Source organism: Passer domesticus, chromosome 1 (genome assembly GCF_036417665.1).
Source record: "Passer domesticus isolate bPasDom1 chromosome 1, bPasDom1.hap1, whole genome shotgun sequence".
Lineage (NCBI taxonomy): Eukaryota > Metazoa > Chordata > Aves > Passeriformes > Passeridae > Passer > Passer domesticus.
This window is the reverse complement of record NC_087474.1, coordinates 95767911-95784840: the sequence shown is the minus strand read 5'-3', so window position 1 is coordinate 95784840 and position 16930 is coordinate 95767911. Positions and strand designations below refer to the sequence as shown.

Below are 16930 nucleotides of genomic sequence, written 5' to 3'. Positions count from 1 at the left end.
CACATCATTTTGTTGCTTCTATTACTCAAGGTTCCCTGGGGCTATTCTTGTCTTGAACATAGTATCAAGTCATTAAATATTTTGAAAACTTATAAGATGTATCTATCAGGGTATGAATATGGAAGTTTTAGCCGGTATTGCTGAATCAAGTAAAAATTTAACCTTTGATAATTTTATTAACTTAGCTTTCTAATGTATGTCACTGTTTTTTTAATAAATGCAGCCTGAAGACAAGAAGGTATCAGAAAAGACTCTTCATGCCCCTGTGTCACCTTCATCTGTACCTGACCATTTGAAGTGCAATATCCTCAAAGCTCAAGTGGAAGCTGCTTTTAGAGTGGGTGCCCAGGTAATCTGTGTTTAATACTCTGCTTTTTTAGTTTTTGTATAGCTTTCACCAGTTTTCCAAAATCCCATTGTTCCTCCTGAGGAAGAACATAATTTTTAGTCAAGTATGCACATTGACAGAGTGTTCTCTAGCTGCCCTGCAGTTTCTTCAGGTAACTCCAAATGATTGATAGGGTGGAAGTAAGAAATTTATCCTAACTGACATGATTAATACAGCCAGAAGAGGCTGAGAAAATAGGAAAGATGGCCTCAGGAAATCTCTGTTTTGTCACTGTAGCTTTTAGTTATTTTGTAGCTTAGAAAGAGTAAGTTTGGAGTTTTCTGAGACGACCCACTACTCATGGAAACTGGGGTTAAGATTGTTCTAATGATAATATCTATATATCCAAATTCAACCATTATTTCAGGGGATGGGTCTGAGTGTGAAATATTATCTAGTCTTTTGCTTTCCTACTTGTTTGTGTGCTTTTAACTAAATATTGATCTTCTATTTTCACTGCTTGGTTAGTGTTTGCATTAGATATATCCTTTTTCAAAAATACTCTTTTAATTATGCCATACAACTGAAAACTGATGCTAAATAGCATGACTACAAAAAGTTATTTTCCCTGTCACTAATTTTAGGTTGAAACCTAAAATTAGTGATTTTTCTTAAGTAAAATTTGTGGACAAAAGATAATGCCATCAGTGCCAAAAACTAAAGCCAAATACAAAGTTTTAGGGACAAGAATAGAGGTAGAAAGATTGTTACAATGTTATCCCAAGTTCCTGTGGTATCCTTGAGCACATTATTCCCTTTGAATACAAATTATGTTGGTATTTCCATTGCTTTGTTTCTTTTCACAATAACATACCAGGTCAACTTGCCCTGCAAAGGACTTGGTTAACAATCAGCTTTGTGTATTTGTTGTTCCCTGGCAGATCTTTCATTTGAGAGCTACATTACATCTGCTCTAGCTAGATCTGAGGAAGCTTCAGAAATTGGTTATTCTGACTGCCTTAGATCTCAATAGCAGAAACCATAAATCTGGCAGCATAAGGAGGAAGGAGTTGTTTGGGTGATTTTTTTCTTTTTGTTTTTGCTTAAAGCAGTTCTCTCACCTCTCTGAACTCTGTGTTGTATCCACTCTATTTTATGCAGCATATTTCTGCCCTTAGGTTTACCTTCTGTTTTTCCTGTGTGTTTTTTCTACAGGATGTCATGGTATACTTCTCATATTTGTATTTTCTCCTGAATAAGCTTAATGATCATGTTTGACTGGATAGATAAAGGCTGGAAGCAGTGTGTGCTGCTGCATTCAGAATACATTATTAAGGCAAGATAGGAAATGTGCTTAAAGTATGCATCTCCCAATTGACCTGCTCTGCCTTAATTTTTCAGTGTGAGGCTTTCCAAGAGAAAGCATCCTGGGTTGCTTTTTCTGCCATAACCATATTCTTTAGCTGCTGCTGTGTTGTAAATAACTTTCAGAGCAAACTGAACATTCCTCTTTTCCTTCTTGCCTGTCTTGTTTTTCACAAGGCTTTAAAAATCAAATTGGATTAAGTAGATGTGTGTGGACTTTTCCTCAATGGGAAAAATCTTATTTCAAAGGAAGGAAGGTAAAGAAGACTGTCTCAGTAGAACATACATTGTGGGAAAATAATTGCATAAGGTTCAGTTTGAAATCCTTGAAACTTTCACTGCTAACAAAGTGTGGCTTAAGATTTATAGCCAGTAAAATAGGAAGTCACCTTAATCTTAGAAATCCCCATTCAACTACCTGATTAGCCACAAAATTGTCTGTGTAACTAGAGATGAGTTCTTCTGAACTTGAGCTCCCCTCCTGTCAATTATAAAATATCAGATACATTGCAAAAATAAGCAGGCAGAGACCAGGCAGTGATCAGCTGTTACAGTAAGAAGCTGTGGCTACACAAGCCCTGAAAAGGGTAGGAAAAATGGTCATGGTGAAGGAACCAGTGGAAACACAACATTTATCATCTAGAAGGTGAGAGAAGGGAAGGCTGCTACAGGAGGACCTGACAAACCACTTTATAGTATTAGATACCATAAATCCACCCAGTTATCTTCTCTACCTGCCCCCAGCTCCCCAGACAACTAGCTGAATACCAATAGCTAAGCCATTTCCCAGTGTCAGTTCAGTCATCTGGGAAAAGTGAGCTGGGATGGAATTACACTGCTGAGAGACACAGCATCCTTTCGGGAAAGTAGATAAGGAAGAATTTTGTTCATTGAAAACAACTCTTTAACCAGGGCTGTGATCCTGCCCCTCTTTGACCCCATCTGACATATCTTGCTGCTCAGTATATCTGGAGGACTAATGATGTTATCCTCTGACCAATTCTATCTTTTTATGCCAGTTCCATATTATATCCCCGAGGAGTCTTGCCTTCTGGCCTTCTTCTTAACACTCCGATTTCTCATCTCTTCTTTTTTGTACTGTCATATTTCAATTTACTAGGCAGCCAGAACAAGAGGTATATCCAGGGTCTGTAAGGCACAGCCCATATTCCTTGAGTTGTAAAGCAAAGTTGAAAAGCCTTGCTTTTCCTCATGTAGAGAACAGTTATTCCCATATTTCATGATAGCACAAAAAAATTTTAAAAAAAAGAAGGGGAAAAAAAGATAATTTTCTCCTCTAGGAAGAAGAAAGAAGTGCTCTGTCTTATGCACATTGGTGTTTGAAAGGAAATGTTCTTCTAAGTGCCCCCAAAAAATCTATGGTCTAACTTATTCATTTGAAACTTCATGGGGCATCTTCATTATATGGTTAGGTTTAAAAGCATGAGAAAAATATTGGTGCACTGTAGGATTGTATCCAAAATTAACAAACTGTTGCTTGAAGTATTTGTAACAGCTCTCCCTTCAAGCAGTAGGAATATTTTCAATACCATATGCTACTAACATCAGGATGTGACAAGTTTATGAAAGCACCTCCTGCACCTCCTGTAGTAGAAGAAGAAGCTGTTCCTTGTTAATTCAGAGAACGGAGTAAATGTTACCAAATGGAAAATATAAGTTGGGACAGAATTTTTTTGTAGTTTACTTTTTTTGTTTGGTTTTTTTTTTTGTTTTTTTGTTTTTTGTTTTTTTTTTTTGTGGCAGCTAGGCACCAACACAAGAGAAAGCCTTAGAAATGAATTATTCCAGTGCTTATGATTTAAAAAATAAAACCAGGGGAAATGTTGCAAGACATTTGAAAATATATCCTGGAATATGATCTCTGTGGTTTTTCATTTCAGAATTGTGCCGAAGAGCTTATCACATTCTTAGGGGACAATACATCTCCCACAGTTATAGCCCTGAGTTAGACAGAAAATTTGTAAGGTTATGGTGCTGATCACTTAGCCCTGCTTGTGGTTTAGAGTTATAGAGCAGCAGAAAACTAACATGAGTGAGGGTTGGTTTTCTTTTATATGGTAAAGGCAGGAATATTTATATGCTGCTCATCTAAATGTAGAATCGAGCTGCACAGGGATGCTGGAAGCTGGATCTAGGAGCTCACTGCCATGGACACCACAGGTGAGAAACGTGAGGAGCCCACATGCAGCTGTGGGAACCTGTGATTTGCACAGGGCATGCCATACAGTTACCTGTAGGGCGAGAGCAAATGAGTAATGTTTCACAACACACCTCTCAAACTGTGCCACAGGGATCTGCCACCTTTTAGCTGACAGACTACCTGTCACAGTTCCCACATAATTAAGCTCCAGGGGAGCCCTAAACACTGTGAAGCAACTGACATATCAGTTTTTGGGGGTTTTTTTTGCATATATTTCAGGGTCTTCATTTGAGAGGTACTCGTATAAAGCAGCAGTAAGGAGCTGTCAGAATACAAAAGACCAGCTCTCCCTAGCATTTAAAACCCCTTTGCAGTTTGCATGAGTCAGTGCTGGTATGCTGTGATTGAGCAGACATGACTTGTTGGTATCACAAGGAGTCCCTTTTGCCAGAAAGTTCTTGGCCCAAGTGATGAAGGAAAGATACTTGAAGGTTTCAGTTGCTATTTTAATCCATTTTGGCTTTGGACAAATCCTAATTATCCTTAAAATTAAGCACAGGGTCCTGAGCAAATGTACAGCTATCTCAGCAGGGCTTTTTATTTTGGCAGGCAGAGTTCTAGCAGTTTTTCATCCACAAGTGGTGTCTGTATTCTGCACCTGTTACCCAGCTTTCCTAAATCCTCGGGTTGATGTGTCCAGCAGGTTAGCCTAGGGAAGGATCCCTTTTCTTACAGATTTCTACTGCAGCTGATTTTTGCATCACTCACATTTTCCCCTTGTCTGCAGATAAGGGAAGGCCAAGCTTATTCTGCAGGTACATTTTTGCAGTGCAGTTTATAGAAGACAAATAGAGGTGTCATTACTAGTGAGCTACATTATGGGTTGTTTGCTGAGAAAGAAAAGTAGTGAGAAAAGGTGGTTTGGAGCTGCAGGGTCCTTACAAAAGAGCATACAATATCCTATTTATTTTGTCCCTTTTCAACCCCAATGGAAACTCTTGGCCAGGGAGAGGTCTCTTCAATCAGCCAGGTTTGGGTTCTCAAACCATTGATTCCCCTGCCTTGGTTCTCAATAAACAAAGGGACATTTAGGCTGAACAAAGGGACGTTCAGTCCTCTAACTCCTTTCACACTCTAACTTTCTTGACAAGCCTATACACATGCAAATTTTTAGGCCAGGTCGATAGCCATCTCTCTCTTTTTTCTCCCTATCCTAGAAACAAATACATTCTGAATATCATGTAGATTTGCCTTAAGTATTGCGAATATGTGATTAAGTGCAGGTTGTCTGTGTTGTTTGAAGTGTTCTTGAGGAAAGGACTGGTCCATGGTACAGAAAATAGCTCAGGTCATGCAGGATACCGGTGTCATCCTGTGCTCTCTACACAGATGCAAGCCATGGCTGCAATGTAAATGAGACTGGCATCTATGCATTATTTATGGTAGAAAAGGTGCATAAGTGAGGTGATCGACAGTGCCAATCTGTCATGGTTACATTTTTGATGATTCTTTGTCTCTTTTAGTGTTCTGCCTCCTTTAAGGAAAGATTCAAGGACTTATCTTCTTCAAAGTCCAGATGCTTTTGCCATATATTTCTAGAAAAAATTCCCTGTCTTTATGTAAGCTGGGTCTTTGGAGCTTTATTCACTTAAGGAGATCTGGATTCAAACCCTAATCAGGTCATGAATGAAAATAGAGCAGGTGAGGGGAAGACACTTGAGGATTTATAATCATATGCTATCTTTCTTATAATAGGACTTAAACAAATCCTTCTGGATACCCAGAGGAATTCTCAGCTTTCACTAGATGTTGACTTAAGTACCCTGAAAGGATCAGCTTTTCCAACATTTCATGCTCCTTCTATCATGAATTAGTTGCTGTTTGCTTCCCTCTCCTCCTTTCTTCCCTCTCTCTCTCTCTCCATCCTTATTCACAGCATCGAGCTACTGCACAATTTGACAGTCTTTGCACAGAGATCAGAACTGAAATTATGTGAGCATAACAGGTCACAGCTGAGGTGTTCAGGCTGTGGGGGAAGCTTCCACAGCTCCTTATGTACACTGTGCCTTCCTTGCTAAAGCTGTTGCTGTTAGTCACCCACTTGGATGAGCAATAACCTCACTGTCAAGTTTCAGGCTAGGTAAAAAGAAGCAACTGCTCTGGGACTCTCAGCTGGAACAGCAGCAAGTGCAACATCACATCAGTTGTAATTGTTCATAACAATGGAATTTAAAAATGGCTCAGCTTCAAATTCTCTGTGTTCAGTTGCTATGTTGAAACAGGTTTGCTCAACTTAAAAAGTGAGGCTACGGGAATTTGATGGTTCCACTGGTATAAAACTACAAGATTTTGATTGTGTGTGATGAATATGTGATACATGGCAGCTCATTAGAAGTGTGTCAGCAATGATACCTCAAAATCAGGGAAGGAACTGAGGAAATGATGTGGCAGCCTTGCTGGAGGTACAGAAGGGGATTGAAGATTTATATAAACAGAATATGGGAACTGATGAGACCTTCAGTTTATTCCCTGGGATAGTGGAGGCAAATGTGACAGTGGTGTCAGAAGACTCCTGGAGCTGCGGGTATGTCAGCTTTGTCTCCTCTCTGGTGTGACTCTACGTGCCAGGACATGATGAGACAAGTACAGTTAATTGCCTTGATGTGTGAGAGCCCCGCCATAGCCCATGGTGCCAGGCCTCATTCAGAGGGGAAAAAACAGAGTAGTCTGTTCCCAAGAGACGTAAACATCATGCTTTTCTGCCTGAAAACTTACATTTGACATATTAAATCACCAAGGTAGATTTACCTTGGCAGAACATTCTTCCTGATGACTTGTTCCTTAGTCTTTATTATCTAATGAGATCAGCCAACATTTGGCATAGCTGACAAAAGATTAAATTGTTGATAAAGAGCTGAAAAATCAAATATGATTCAGTCCTCCTTACCATCATTACAGATTCAGAAAGAGCCAATATAGAGAAGTATTTCCAGGCCACTGCAGTGAGTGTCCTTCCTTCCTTCCTTTTGAAGATCTCCAAACATGTGAAAGCTGTGTTGCTCTCCCTTCCTTTCTGCAACTGAGAACTTTGTGAAATTGCTAAATAAGAGCCATCATCTGTTTCCTATGAGCCTTCTAGACCCTTGTCTTTCTCAGAGAACCTGGCACTCCCCTTTGGCTGCAGTGATCTGATTCTTCATGCAGTTTTCTTGCTTATCCAAGGTACTCCTCTTTTGGATCAGTAGAGGTGAGAGCCGCAGCAATGCCCCTTGTGAAGGAGGAGGGACACAGATGACACTAGCTCCCCATGGTGCTTGCTTGAGGCATGAAGAACACAGACTGCCTTGCACAGACTGGTAAAAATCACAGAAGGCTGCACCCAAAGTTCTGTCTTTACTGTATTTTCCCTCTTGGTACATGCTTGGTGCAACCAATTCCCATTTTCAGGTTCTGTCCTCCATTATCCTGGGGCTATCTCTTTCTTCAGAAGAAAATTGAAGGAGCTGCTCTTCACTAGGCAAATCCAGCCACCAGGGCTTATGAATTCATGCATGGGATTACTCTCATGGGCCAGAAAGTGTTCCCACCCCCTCTAGAAAGCTCAGCAGAGTCTGGTGTAGCATCCCTGGAGCATCCACCCCCTCTCTAAGGCTCCAAAGGACCTGGCTGCCAAGACAGCAGCAGGGATTAGCACTGCTCAGGAGCTGACTGAAAAGTAGTCTGAGAACTCCCAGCTGCCCATAGCTAGATAGTTCAGAGAGCTGTGGGCAAATTTAGATACTTTTCTCCTCTTTTCATCCTTTGGTGAAACTATTTCTTAGCAATCATCTGTTAAGAGAGCCTGTACAATGGCATTGCTGCCCAGTCATGTTTCTTGTCCCTAAATAGAATAAAGTAAGGCTTAATATGATAAAGTAATTCTTTGTTTCTAATATCATCCAGAAAGTTAATGGCATATGAAAACAGAACATTAATGATTTTTCTTTTCCTCTGGGCCTGATGCAGGGAAAAAAAAAAAAAAAAAAAAAAAGAGAATGGCATTGTGTGGATGGATTATATGGATCAAATTTTAATTTGGTTTGCAGTCTGGTAGCCAAAAGAGTAGCTTGTTTCTCTTTGGGTAATTATTAAATTAATCTGCTGTATAAATTGGGCTTCCAGGTCTGCTATGCCCTGAAATCTCTCACTCAGAGTAGCAGCCTCTGTGGGAGGGGAGAATCCGCCTTAGTTAAGATCTAAGCAGCTTCATGCTTTGCTTCTGCCTGTCTTTCTCTACACAGCTCAGTGCTGGGCTTTCAATGGGTGAGAGCCTCTGCCCAGCTCTGTGTGTATGTTCCCTACCAGGCACCTCCTGCCACCCTTGGCTAAACCCCCTTGCTCCATTGCTGGAAGGCATCCTGCAATGGAAACCCAAGTCGCGGCTCCAGCAGGTGCACTTGTTTTCAAATGAAGGCAAACCCTCTGGGAATTATATTGCAAGGTTTGTCTACAGGCATAACCCTTGTTCTACAGTTGTGTCTTTTCAGTAAGGCTGAGATAGTCCTTCTGATTTAGTGAATGTGATTTGCAGTGTTAAGAAGAAGAATAAAAGCAACAGGCTGCCAGTTGATGACTTACTGACCTCATTCTGAAACAAACAGCCCAAAAGCCAGTAAGCCCTCAAGTGAAGCAGGGGTGGTACACTTTCTGACAGTTTGCAGAAGGGTTTGCAAGTATAACATTTTCCTGTGTCTGTTCATCCACAGATAGGGAGGAGAGGCATAAGGTGACAAGAATGAGCCCATCCTTGTTAATCTGTACCTGCCAGTGCACACCCATGGCACCCTGAGCTCAGGCCTCATCACCTGAGGCTGTTCAGGCCCCCTCATTTCTTTGCATGCTCCCTCTCTCCTTACAATTTAGAGTGGGATTATTTGCTCACTAGTCTGCAGTGGTTATTTGTGGGTACAGGAGTATTTTCTGATCTCTCAAACATGAGTAATAATGGAGAAAAATTAGTACCAAGAGAAATTCCTTATTGATGGAGGATGCTGGTCATGCTGCTTAGGAACATATGACTTCCTGAGATGCAGGCTTAGCCTTCTAATGGAGAGAAGACAAAAGAGAGAAATAATATAGTCACAGAGCTGAGAAGTCAAGGGTCTAACACAGTGGAGTCCTCTCCGCTGGCTAATGAGATCCATGGCTTATTGCATTTAAGTGGAATTTTAAAACTTTCATTGCTGATCACAACCCCTGCATTGCATTCTTGATCTATGTAATCTCTTTTCTATTGTTGTGTTCAAGTGCATCTTAAAATGCAGATCAATTGCTTTGGTGAAAACTGGAATGAACTAAAATTTATAGTTTTAAAAAGTAACCAATTTGACACATAATAAGCAGCTAGCTTGACAGGCTTAACAATAAAATGTTGCTAAGACATCAGTGTGGAAGAAGAGACCTTGTATTAGGTTTCTGACAGCTGGATTCACATTTGCAGATTTCAGAAACCAAACAGCTTTATAAAAAGCATTATAATTTCTGTAGAACAAAGAAATATTGCTTCCACTGCTCACCTGTGGCAACAAAGAATGATTTTCAATGCTTTCTCTCAAGTCCTTAAAAACTTTTTTCTTTCCTTTCAAGAAATCAATAGATTTTGAATAAACATTCTGCTAGACAGAGCAACTAGAAGACTAGTAAAAATGTTTTCTAAAACTGAGCTGAATTTCTTAAAGCTACAAATTTATTAAAATTTTAAAATTGCACTCCTGATCCCCAAATGGTTTATGATGTGAGACTAATTCACTGAAAACCTTAGCAGCAAAACATTTGGTGGCTGAGTTACAATGATGGTGTCCCACATTTATCTGATTCCTTAATTTCTGGAGTGTTTGTGCAGGACTGAGAAAACCTCTGCCTGAGGGAGATTAAAGCCAAATATGCAAGGGCACTGCATTGGAGTGGAGCTTTTCCTTGTACCTACTGCTGATCCTGTTCTCCTCCAAGTAACCTAGCAGCAAACCAGCTTCCTCTGTGTAAACTAGCCCCCTAGGAGTGGGATAAAGCTGCTGATGAGGGTCAGAGGGTCCCCTCTCTGCAGATGGGGGTTTTGGTGTCAACATGCAAGGTTCAACAATTCTAATAGGAAGGGATGAACTTCCTCCTAAAGGAAGTCTCAAAATGCCCTCTAACCCATCACTTCAGGTACTTGCTGGGCTGGAGAAGACCCAGAGCAGAGTTCACTTTCTGTCAGGCTCCCAGTGGTTCCAGTTTAATTGCCCATACAATTAATTGTGTGTACAAGCTGGAACAGTCTCTTCCCACCATGGCTGATGATCTCGTAAATAATGATCTGGGAAGTGGTATTGAGGGTTTTGTTCCCTCTAGCACATGGGGAAAACAAACCCAACACAGCTTGGGTGATTTCCCCAAGCATTGAGTATCCCTACTGATATTTTATTTTAGTTCATTACTAAGGTATAGAAGAAACTCAGCTTTGATTTTGTTTCCTTTTCTTATGAGTACCCACAAATGGAATATATACATTTTTATTGAATGGAAGGTCTTATGTAACTTTACAATATTTTTACATGTCTGTAAAATCCTTTGATTTGGTTTTGATGGATTTGAAGAAATCTGTTTCATCCTTTTTTAAGAGGATTAGACTGACACATTTAATTTAATTTGATCTGGACCTATGGCCTGAAATTACTGTGGTTCAGATACTGAACACTGAAAAACCACTCTGTTGTGGGACCATTTCAGTCCCCATCTGTTCACACAGTGGGGTGCAAATGTCACAGTCTAAGAAGTCCCTGACTGATTTGGAAATACTCTTGTCTCTGTAGTCAGTATTTTCTGTAGTGGGGTGCAGTGTTGTCCTCACACTGGCATTTACACATGGATTGGGAATACTGCATCTCAGATGAAGAGTATATCAATACCTGCCTAGATTGGGCATTTCCCGGGTGATAAAGCAATTTCCATGCAAGTTATTTCGCAATACCAGTATTTTCAGATCAACAGACAAATGGCATATGAGAGGCAGGACTCTGTAATTTAGCAGAGAGCAGTAGTGAGTGAAATTTTCTGTGAATTGTGCATACACTGTGAATATATGTAGGGGATCACATTTTTCAGTTAGGTTTTCAAAAACTGAATGAAAAGTTGGCATCATTATTTCAGAATAAATATTTATTCTACTCCAATTGAAAGGACAGCTCAATTACAGTATGTTTGTCTGTGTAGATTTCGTATGATTTCTGTTCAAGTGCTTTCTGGAGGGGCCATCAATATCGGTGTTCCTTTCTTTCTCCTCCAGTACCAATCTCTCCCTTACACTATTGCCCTGCACATTGTACATTGTTGCTCATCACAGTGAATCTCAGCTCTAGGAGATGAAAACCCAAAAAGATCATGTATTTTAAATCTGGGCAGAGTAGGCATTTTGGGTACTGCAGTTTTCTGAGATGCTTACAGGAATACTTTTTTAATAAACAGTTGTATTATCCTAAGTGCATGGACCTTGTACTAAACTTTGGCTCCTTCTTTTAACAGGCTGTGAAAGAAGAGACCTCTTTTGTAAATCCCAGTAAGACCTCCAGTCTGCAGGACCCTAATGTAAGGTCTGTTGCTTCTTGTCTGTAGGGGAAGCAAAAAATTAATGTATGATGTAATGAGGCATTTCCCAAACATTATTTCAACTTGTTGTTACAGTTCAATTTCCTCATCTCCAGGTTGCTGTGTAAAGTTCACCATGCAATGACCTGAGGAGAAAGTGGCTGTCAGAACACTGCTTATTTTATACATCTATATCAGATATAGTTTAAGACTTGATAAAATCTTAGCTTTAAAGATCAGGCTTAGTGTTTCTATTTGAATAAATGACAAAAGCTCTGGGTAAGATATTGGGTCTAGTGACAATCTTTAAAAAGCTTATATAAAAATAAGTCAGTTTTCATAACTTTTCTATCGGAAGTTTGCTAGGTGTCCAAACTGGAATATCCCTGTGTCTGCATTTTCCTGATTTGTGCAAGGTCTTTTCTTTGCAGAAGAAGAGGCATTTGGTATACAGTCTTTAGAAAAAATGGCTCATTTGCAGACAGTAGTGACTACTTCTGATTGTACTTTTCTTCTGTTGATAGAGCATAATAGTCTTTATTGGAGTGTCCCTTTTGAAGAGGCATATTAATTGTAAACATTATTTGAGTGGCACAGTATGCTGTCTTCCAGCAGGTGATTAGAGAAGAGGTTACAGCAGGAGCATTTGGAAATCTCCTGCCTCTATGTGTGTAGTAGTTCCATTATTTTGAACATCTGCAGTGTTGAAATCTGAGGGGAGAGTTGGAGGGAAAAATATTGTGGATTCACAGCATGGCTGGTAATCAGCTAATTACACAAGTGCATCTGTTTTTTATATGTTCATGTATATGAAATATACATATGTACTGGAGCACTAGTCATCTCATGATTTTATTTTATTATTTTTGGGTGGTGATTCTTGCAACAGAAAACAGACATTTAATCACTTTATAGGAAAATGTAGTTGAGGGGAATAATGAATTAGGTTTGAAAAACTAAGTCATTCTGAACTCAAGCAAAAACACTTATAGTTGGGAAAATTTGTTAACCTATTTTTCAAATGTGTATTTTCCCTACAATGTGATAAATCTGTGCTAGCCTTCAAAAACCACTTCATTCAGAAATTCCTTTCTGACCAGACTGGGCTAGCAGAGTTGCTGTGTTTGCCTAATGAAAGCAGCTACCTAGAGAAGAATGGTGGGGATGGTTGGTGGGGCTGAGGCAGGAGGAGACGCGAGAGCGATGCTATTGCCTCCCATGGCAGCGCCTGGCTTGCTTGCAGGGCAGCTGTGATTCCCTGTTTTTCTGTCTCTTATCTCAGGATACCCTGTGGAGCTGAAATGTCTCACCTGAGAGGCCATGATTTTCTCATTTGTTTGTCCAAGACGCTGTAAAGTCAGTTTGATATTTAGAATCACCCATTTTTCCTCTGTGTCATTGCTCTTTTTAGACCTGCACAAAACTTTCTTGAGAAATTCTTTTCTTTCTTAAGGAAACCCATCACATACATTGCACAGTAACCTATTTCTTTGTTTAATTGAAATGGGTTTCCCATGTTGTCTCTGCCACAGCACTTTGTTGGTTTGCTGTCACTTTCAGAAGCAGTTCAGGAGGACGTAATTTGTATATCCCTGTGTGACTGAGAATGTGGCTACAGACTTGTTTTCCTTAGTCACTTCTGCTGAACTTCTGCATAATATCTGTAGAAAAGCCTTTTTACTCCACATTTTGGAATAGGTTCTCTCCTGCTGCATCATGTTGAACTGTAAATGAGTGGTGTGCTTTGTAAAGTGCTTTTTAGTAAAGTACTATTCAGCATGAGGTAAGGTTGGTAACCTGGCTGCAAAGCAAATTTTACTGTTTTCTTTCACACACATCCAAGCTTATAAAATTGTAAAAGTCACTATGGAGTTCTTGGTATGCAGCGTTCTGGTGTATATTTGTCTAATGTTTATTTTTATCTGTGTTATGTCAAGCATCATTTCCTCTACAGTGAGTTGTACCAAATGAAATGGTATTCTTTTATTGCTGTGTCCTGAAGGTGCACATATACAAGTAATCAATGCTCAGGAGTAGACCAGTTTTATGGGATAGACCAATTTTAGCAGCATGCATTCAAAACTCTGAGAAAAATGCAAAATAAATCCAGTGTCTAACCATTTTCTTTCTCCTTCAAGCAGCTACCCTTTCTGCTGGGCTATATGCACCTTTGCAGCCAGCCAGCATGTGATCTATTTGCCAATAACATTCTCTATAACCTCTGTCTTGTGGAATTTGATGGACATAAATGAGCCTTTGCTCTGCTAGGAATTGCATCTGAGTAGAGCCAAGGGTTAGTTCATACTGGGAGACAAATTGTCTCAGAGCTTTTCTCTTCTCTTTAGCAGAGACAAGCAAAACAACCCTTGGTAAAAAACCCTTTCATGTGGAATATATATATATATATTTCCCTGCAAGTACTCATACAGACATTTCTGTAAACAACACCTCTGTGAATCTTTGAGGACTCTTTGCTGAAATATCTTGCCAGTTGAAACCAGTAGCTGTGACAGTTTTTAACAATACTCCACTCTTTTCATCCATACAAGGGATTTATAGCAGGGACAATGACTTTGTGTATTTTTCACACTGATAACTGTACAAAACACTACAAAATTCTTTGTTATTTCCAAACCCAAGACATAGGGAAATTCATTCAGACCTGCTAGTTAGCAAACATATGCAGTTTTGAGCAGTAACTGAAGCATGAATTGTTCGTATTAATGGGGAACTAGAGGGTGTCACAGGAGGGCGGTAGTGCTTATTTTATTAAAAAACTGTGCTCTTTTTGCTACCATTTTGTCTGCTCTTCCATTGCCATTCTGAATATTACACTTTTAATGAATTAACTGCTTGGATATGGCCTGTAATCTCCCATAGCAATTATTTTAGCATCTGCCATGACAGACTCAATTTGGCTAACAATTTCTAGAGCTCTTTGTAGAATTAGTTCTGGTTCAACTAGTAATTACTCATATGTCTGTGTGGTATAGCCCTTTTCCTACAAGTAGGTCTCCAGTAATTTTCTTGGGCATGGCCCCAGGATAATGTTGTACTATGCAAAGTTGTCATGTATCAGGCAGTTTATCCACCTGTTTTCTGTGTCTTCTGGCAACCTCCTAACGCTTCTTTATGTAAGTAATTTTAAATATGAGGAAGAGGGAATCAGAGCTGAAGCTGAAGTAGCACTAATTTTTCAGCTTTCAGGAGGAGAAATCTTTTCAATTTGCTCAGTCATTTGGTACACAGGCTGGAATTGCAAGGTTGTCTCCTGATCTTGCCGTTAATAGGTAACCTGTACACACCAGATTAGGCTGCAGGAGGATATGGGATCACAGCAGACTGCAGTCCTTTCTCACTCCCTGCTTCTGGAGAGCAGTCTTGCATGTTTCTGTAGGTTTTCCTCCTCTGGATAGGATTTTTATTTCCTCCCAGACTGTTTCAAGTGCTGGTTCCAACATTAAACGATGAAAAAGCTGGTGACTCAGTAACCCAATACGTGCTGCAGTGTTCCAGCTTGCATCCTCTTTAATCCTCAGTTAAGACTGATAGAGCACACTGTGATTTGGGACATAGTTGTACATTCCCCTTGGTGACTCTGCTGCTTTGCAGATAGCCTGTAACAGAGCTGCAAACCTGGACAGTGGCTACAGGGAAGTTGGATTTTTGCCTCAGCTGGATCCGTCCGGGCTGCATGTGACAGAGTTCTCAGCTGAGCAAAGTCAAATGAGAGCAGCTAACAGGAAGGGAGTTTCTCTAGCAGGTTAAATAGGATAGCCATGAGTTACCTTGATAAGACACAGGAATCCTCTGAAGAAGAAGCAAACCTTTCTTTATTACAACTCTGTTGTAAGAGATCTGAAAGCACACACATTTTCTTCAACACCAAAGTAATATGTACTCTATAACTACATTCTAGTAACTATATAGCTGGGCTATATGGTGTATGCATTTTGGACAAGGCAGAAGAAAACTTTGGTTTTTGGAAGAAGAAATACCTGGGGGGAAAGTGTTATGTATTTGCTGCCTTTTTTTTTTTTTTTTATACTACCTGTGTAGAATCAAGAAGAGATACAGTTAGTTTGCAGTTACCACTTAACATGATGAGGCATGCTAGGATTTTTACTAGTACTTGTTTCCGGATGTAGGCCCCAAGTGTACAAGGGAAGAAGTGATCATATCAGTCCTTTAAAGGCTAACAAGAGGAATTCATCTTACCATAGAGCTAGAAAAGCCTTTCTAATAGATTAGTTTCTTCTTTATCTTCTTTAGTATTGTAAAAGGACCTGTCATGGTGGCAAATGATCCAGAAGGGATTATGAGGAAGCAGCAGAGTTCATCTGTTGGAGAATTCCTTTCACTCAGGTATCTGTCTCTGTGTCCAGATGGAAGTGTTGAGGGAGAAGTGTTTTGGGAGAATTTGTTGATTAGATATCTAATTTAATTAACGTTTGAGATTACTGAATGTTCTTATAGTTTTCATAAGGCTCTCATCATCTGCCTCTACCGACTAGGTTTTTTTTGTATTTGATTAATTTAGCCTTGAGAGTTCAGGGTTCCAGCTGTCTGCCAGAAACAATGAAGAAAATATAGTGAAAAAAATAAAGTGTTGTGCAAAGTAGAAAAACTAAAAACATCAGCAGCAGCTTTCCTACCACCTCTGGTCACACTTTCCTCTTGATCAGGGGTGTGTCCCGCCTTCTGATTTGGGACATGGATGTTTCTCTCTTGCAGCATATCAAGAGAATGGGAATTGCAAAGTCACCTTCTCACCTTTTTATAAACCTTACCCATTTCTCAGTAAGGGGATGGATGCTAGAAAGATGAACTTGTGAACTTTCTTTGCATAAATTTATTGCCTAATTGCCAGCCTGCTTAATGTATCAAATATAAGGAATATATGGCTAACCACAGATCCCCATGAAGAGAATTTGTTTTCTTAGTCAAAGCTTTGCCAGACAGAAGCATCAGCTGTACAATTTCCCCAGTGCCCATTACATTAATTTCTCCTGAAAACTCTTTGAAGTATGTTTTCTTTCTGGATATGACCACCTGGATAATCCTATAGCACGGATACCTGTGTGCATGTGCATGCAGGTTCACACGTACAGATTTAGACTGTATTTGAGATAAAGGTCTGCACTTTTTTTATTTTGTTTTCTTCTTCAAACATATCTGAATGCAAGCCCAGATATAATTCTGCTGTACTGGCTTAAGGAATTACAGAATTAAGAATTGCACCAAAATAGTTCAGATGTTAAGAATTGCTACTACTTAGGACAAAGCAAAATACTGTCTGTCTTTGGGCATAGCCTGTTTGCCAAAGTAAATTTTAATCTTGGGATGAGTCCAACAGTAGAAATGTTAGTAAAAATGCCCAAAGTTAAACAAGTTGGGTAAGCAATTGAAGTAAAACTTTTAAGACAGGAATTACCTAGCAACAGGATTTGCTGATAATATAGACTTTTCTTCAT

The 16930-nt window shown here is 39.7% G+C and overlaps 1 protein-coding gene across 4 annotated transcripts in view; it reads left to right on the top strand.

Moving 5' to 3' along the window:
* The window catches only part of EPB41L4B (erythrocyte membrane protein band 4.1 like 4B), a 170210-nt gene that overhangs the window by 112721 nt on the left and 40559 nt on the right, over window positions 1-16930 (top strand). For all 4 annotated transcript variants that reach the window (XM_064429992.1, XM_064429999.1, XM_064430005.1 and 1 more), the window contains 2 exons: window positions 224-349; window positions 11394-11461. In XM_064429992.1, coding sequence (XP_064286062.1) covers window positions 224-349; window positions 11394-11461 — 194 coding nt within the window. The remainder of the gene's footprint in view (window positions 1-223; window positions 350-11393; window positions 11462-16930) is intronic.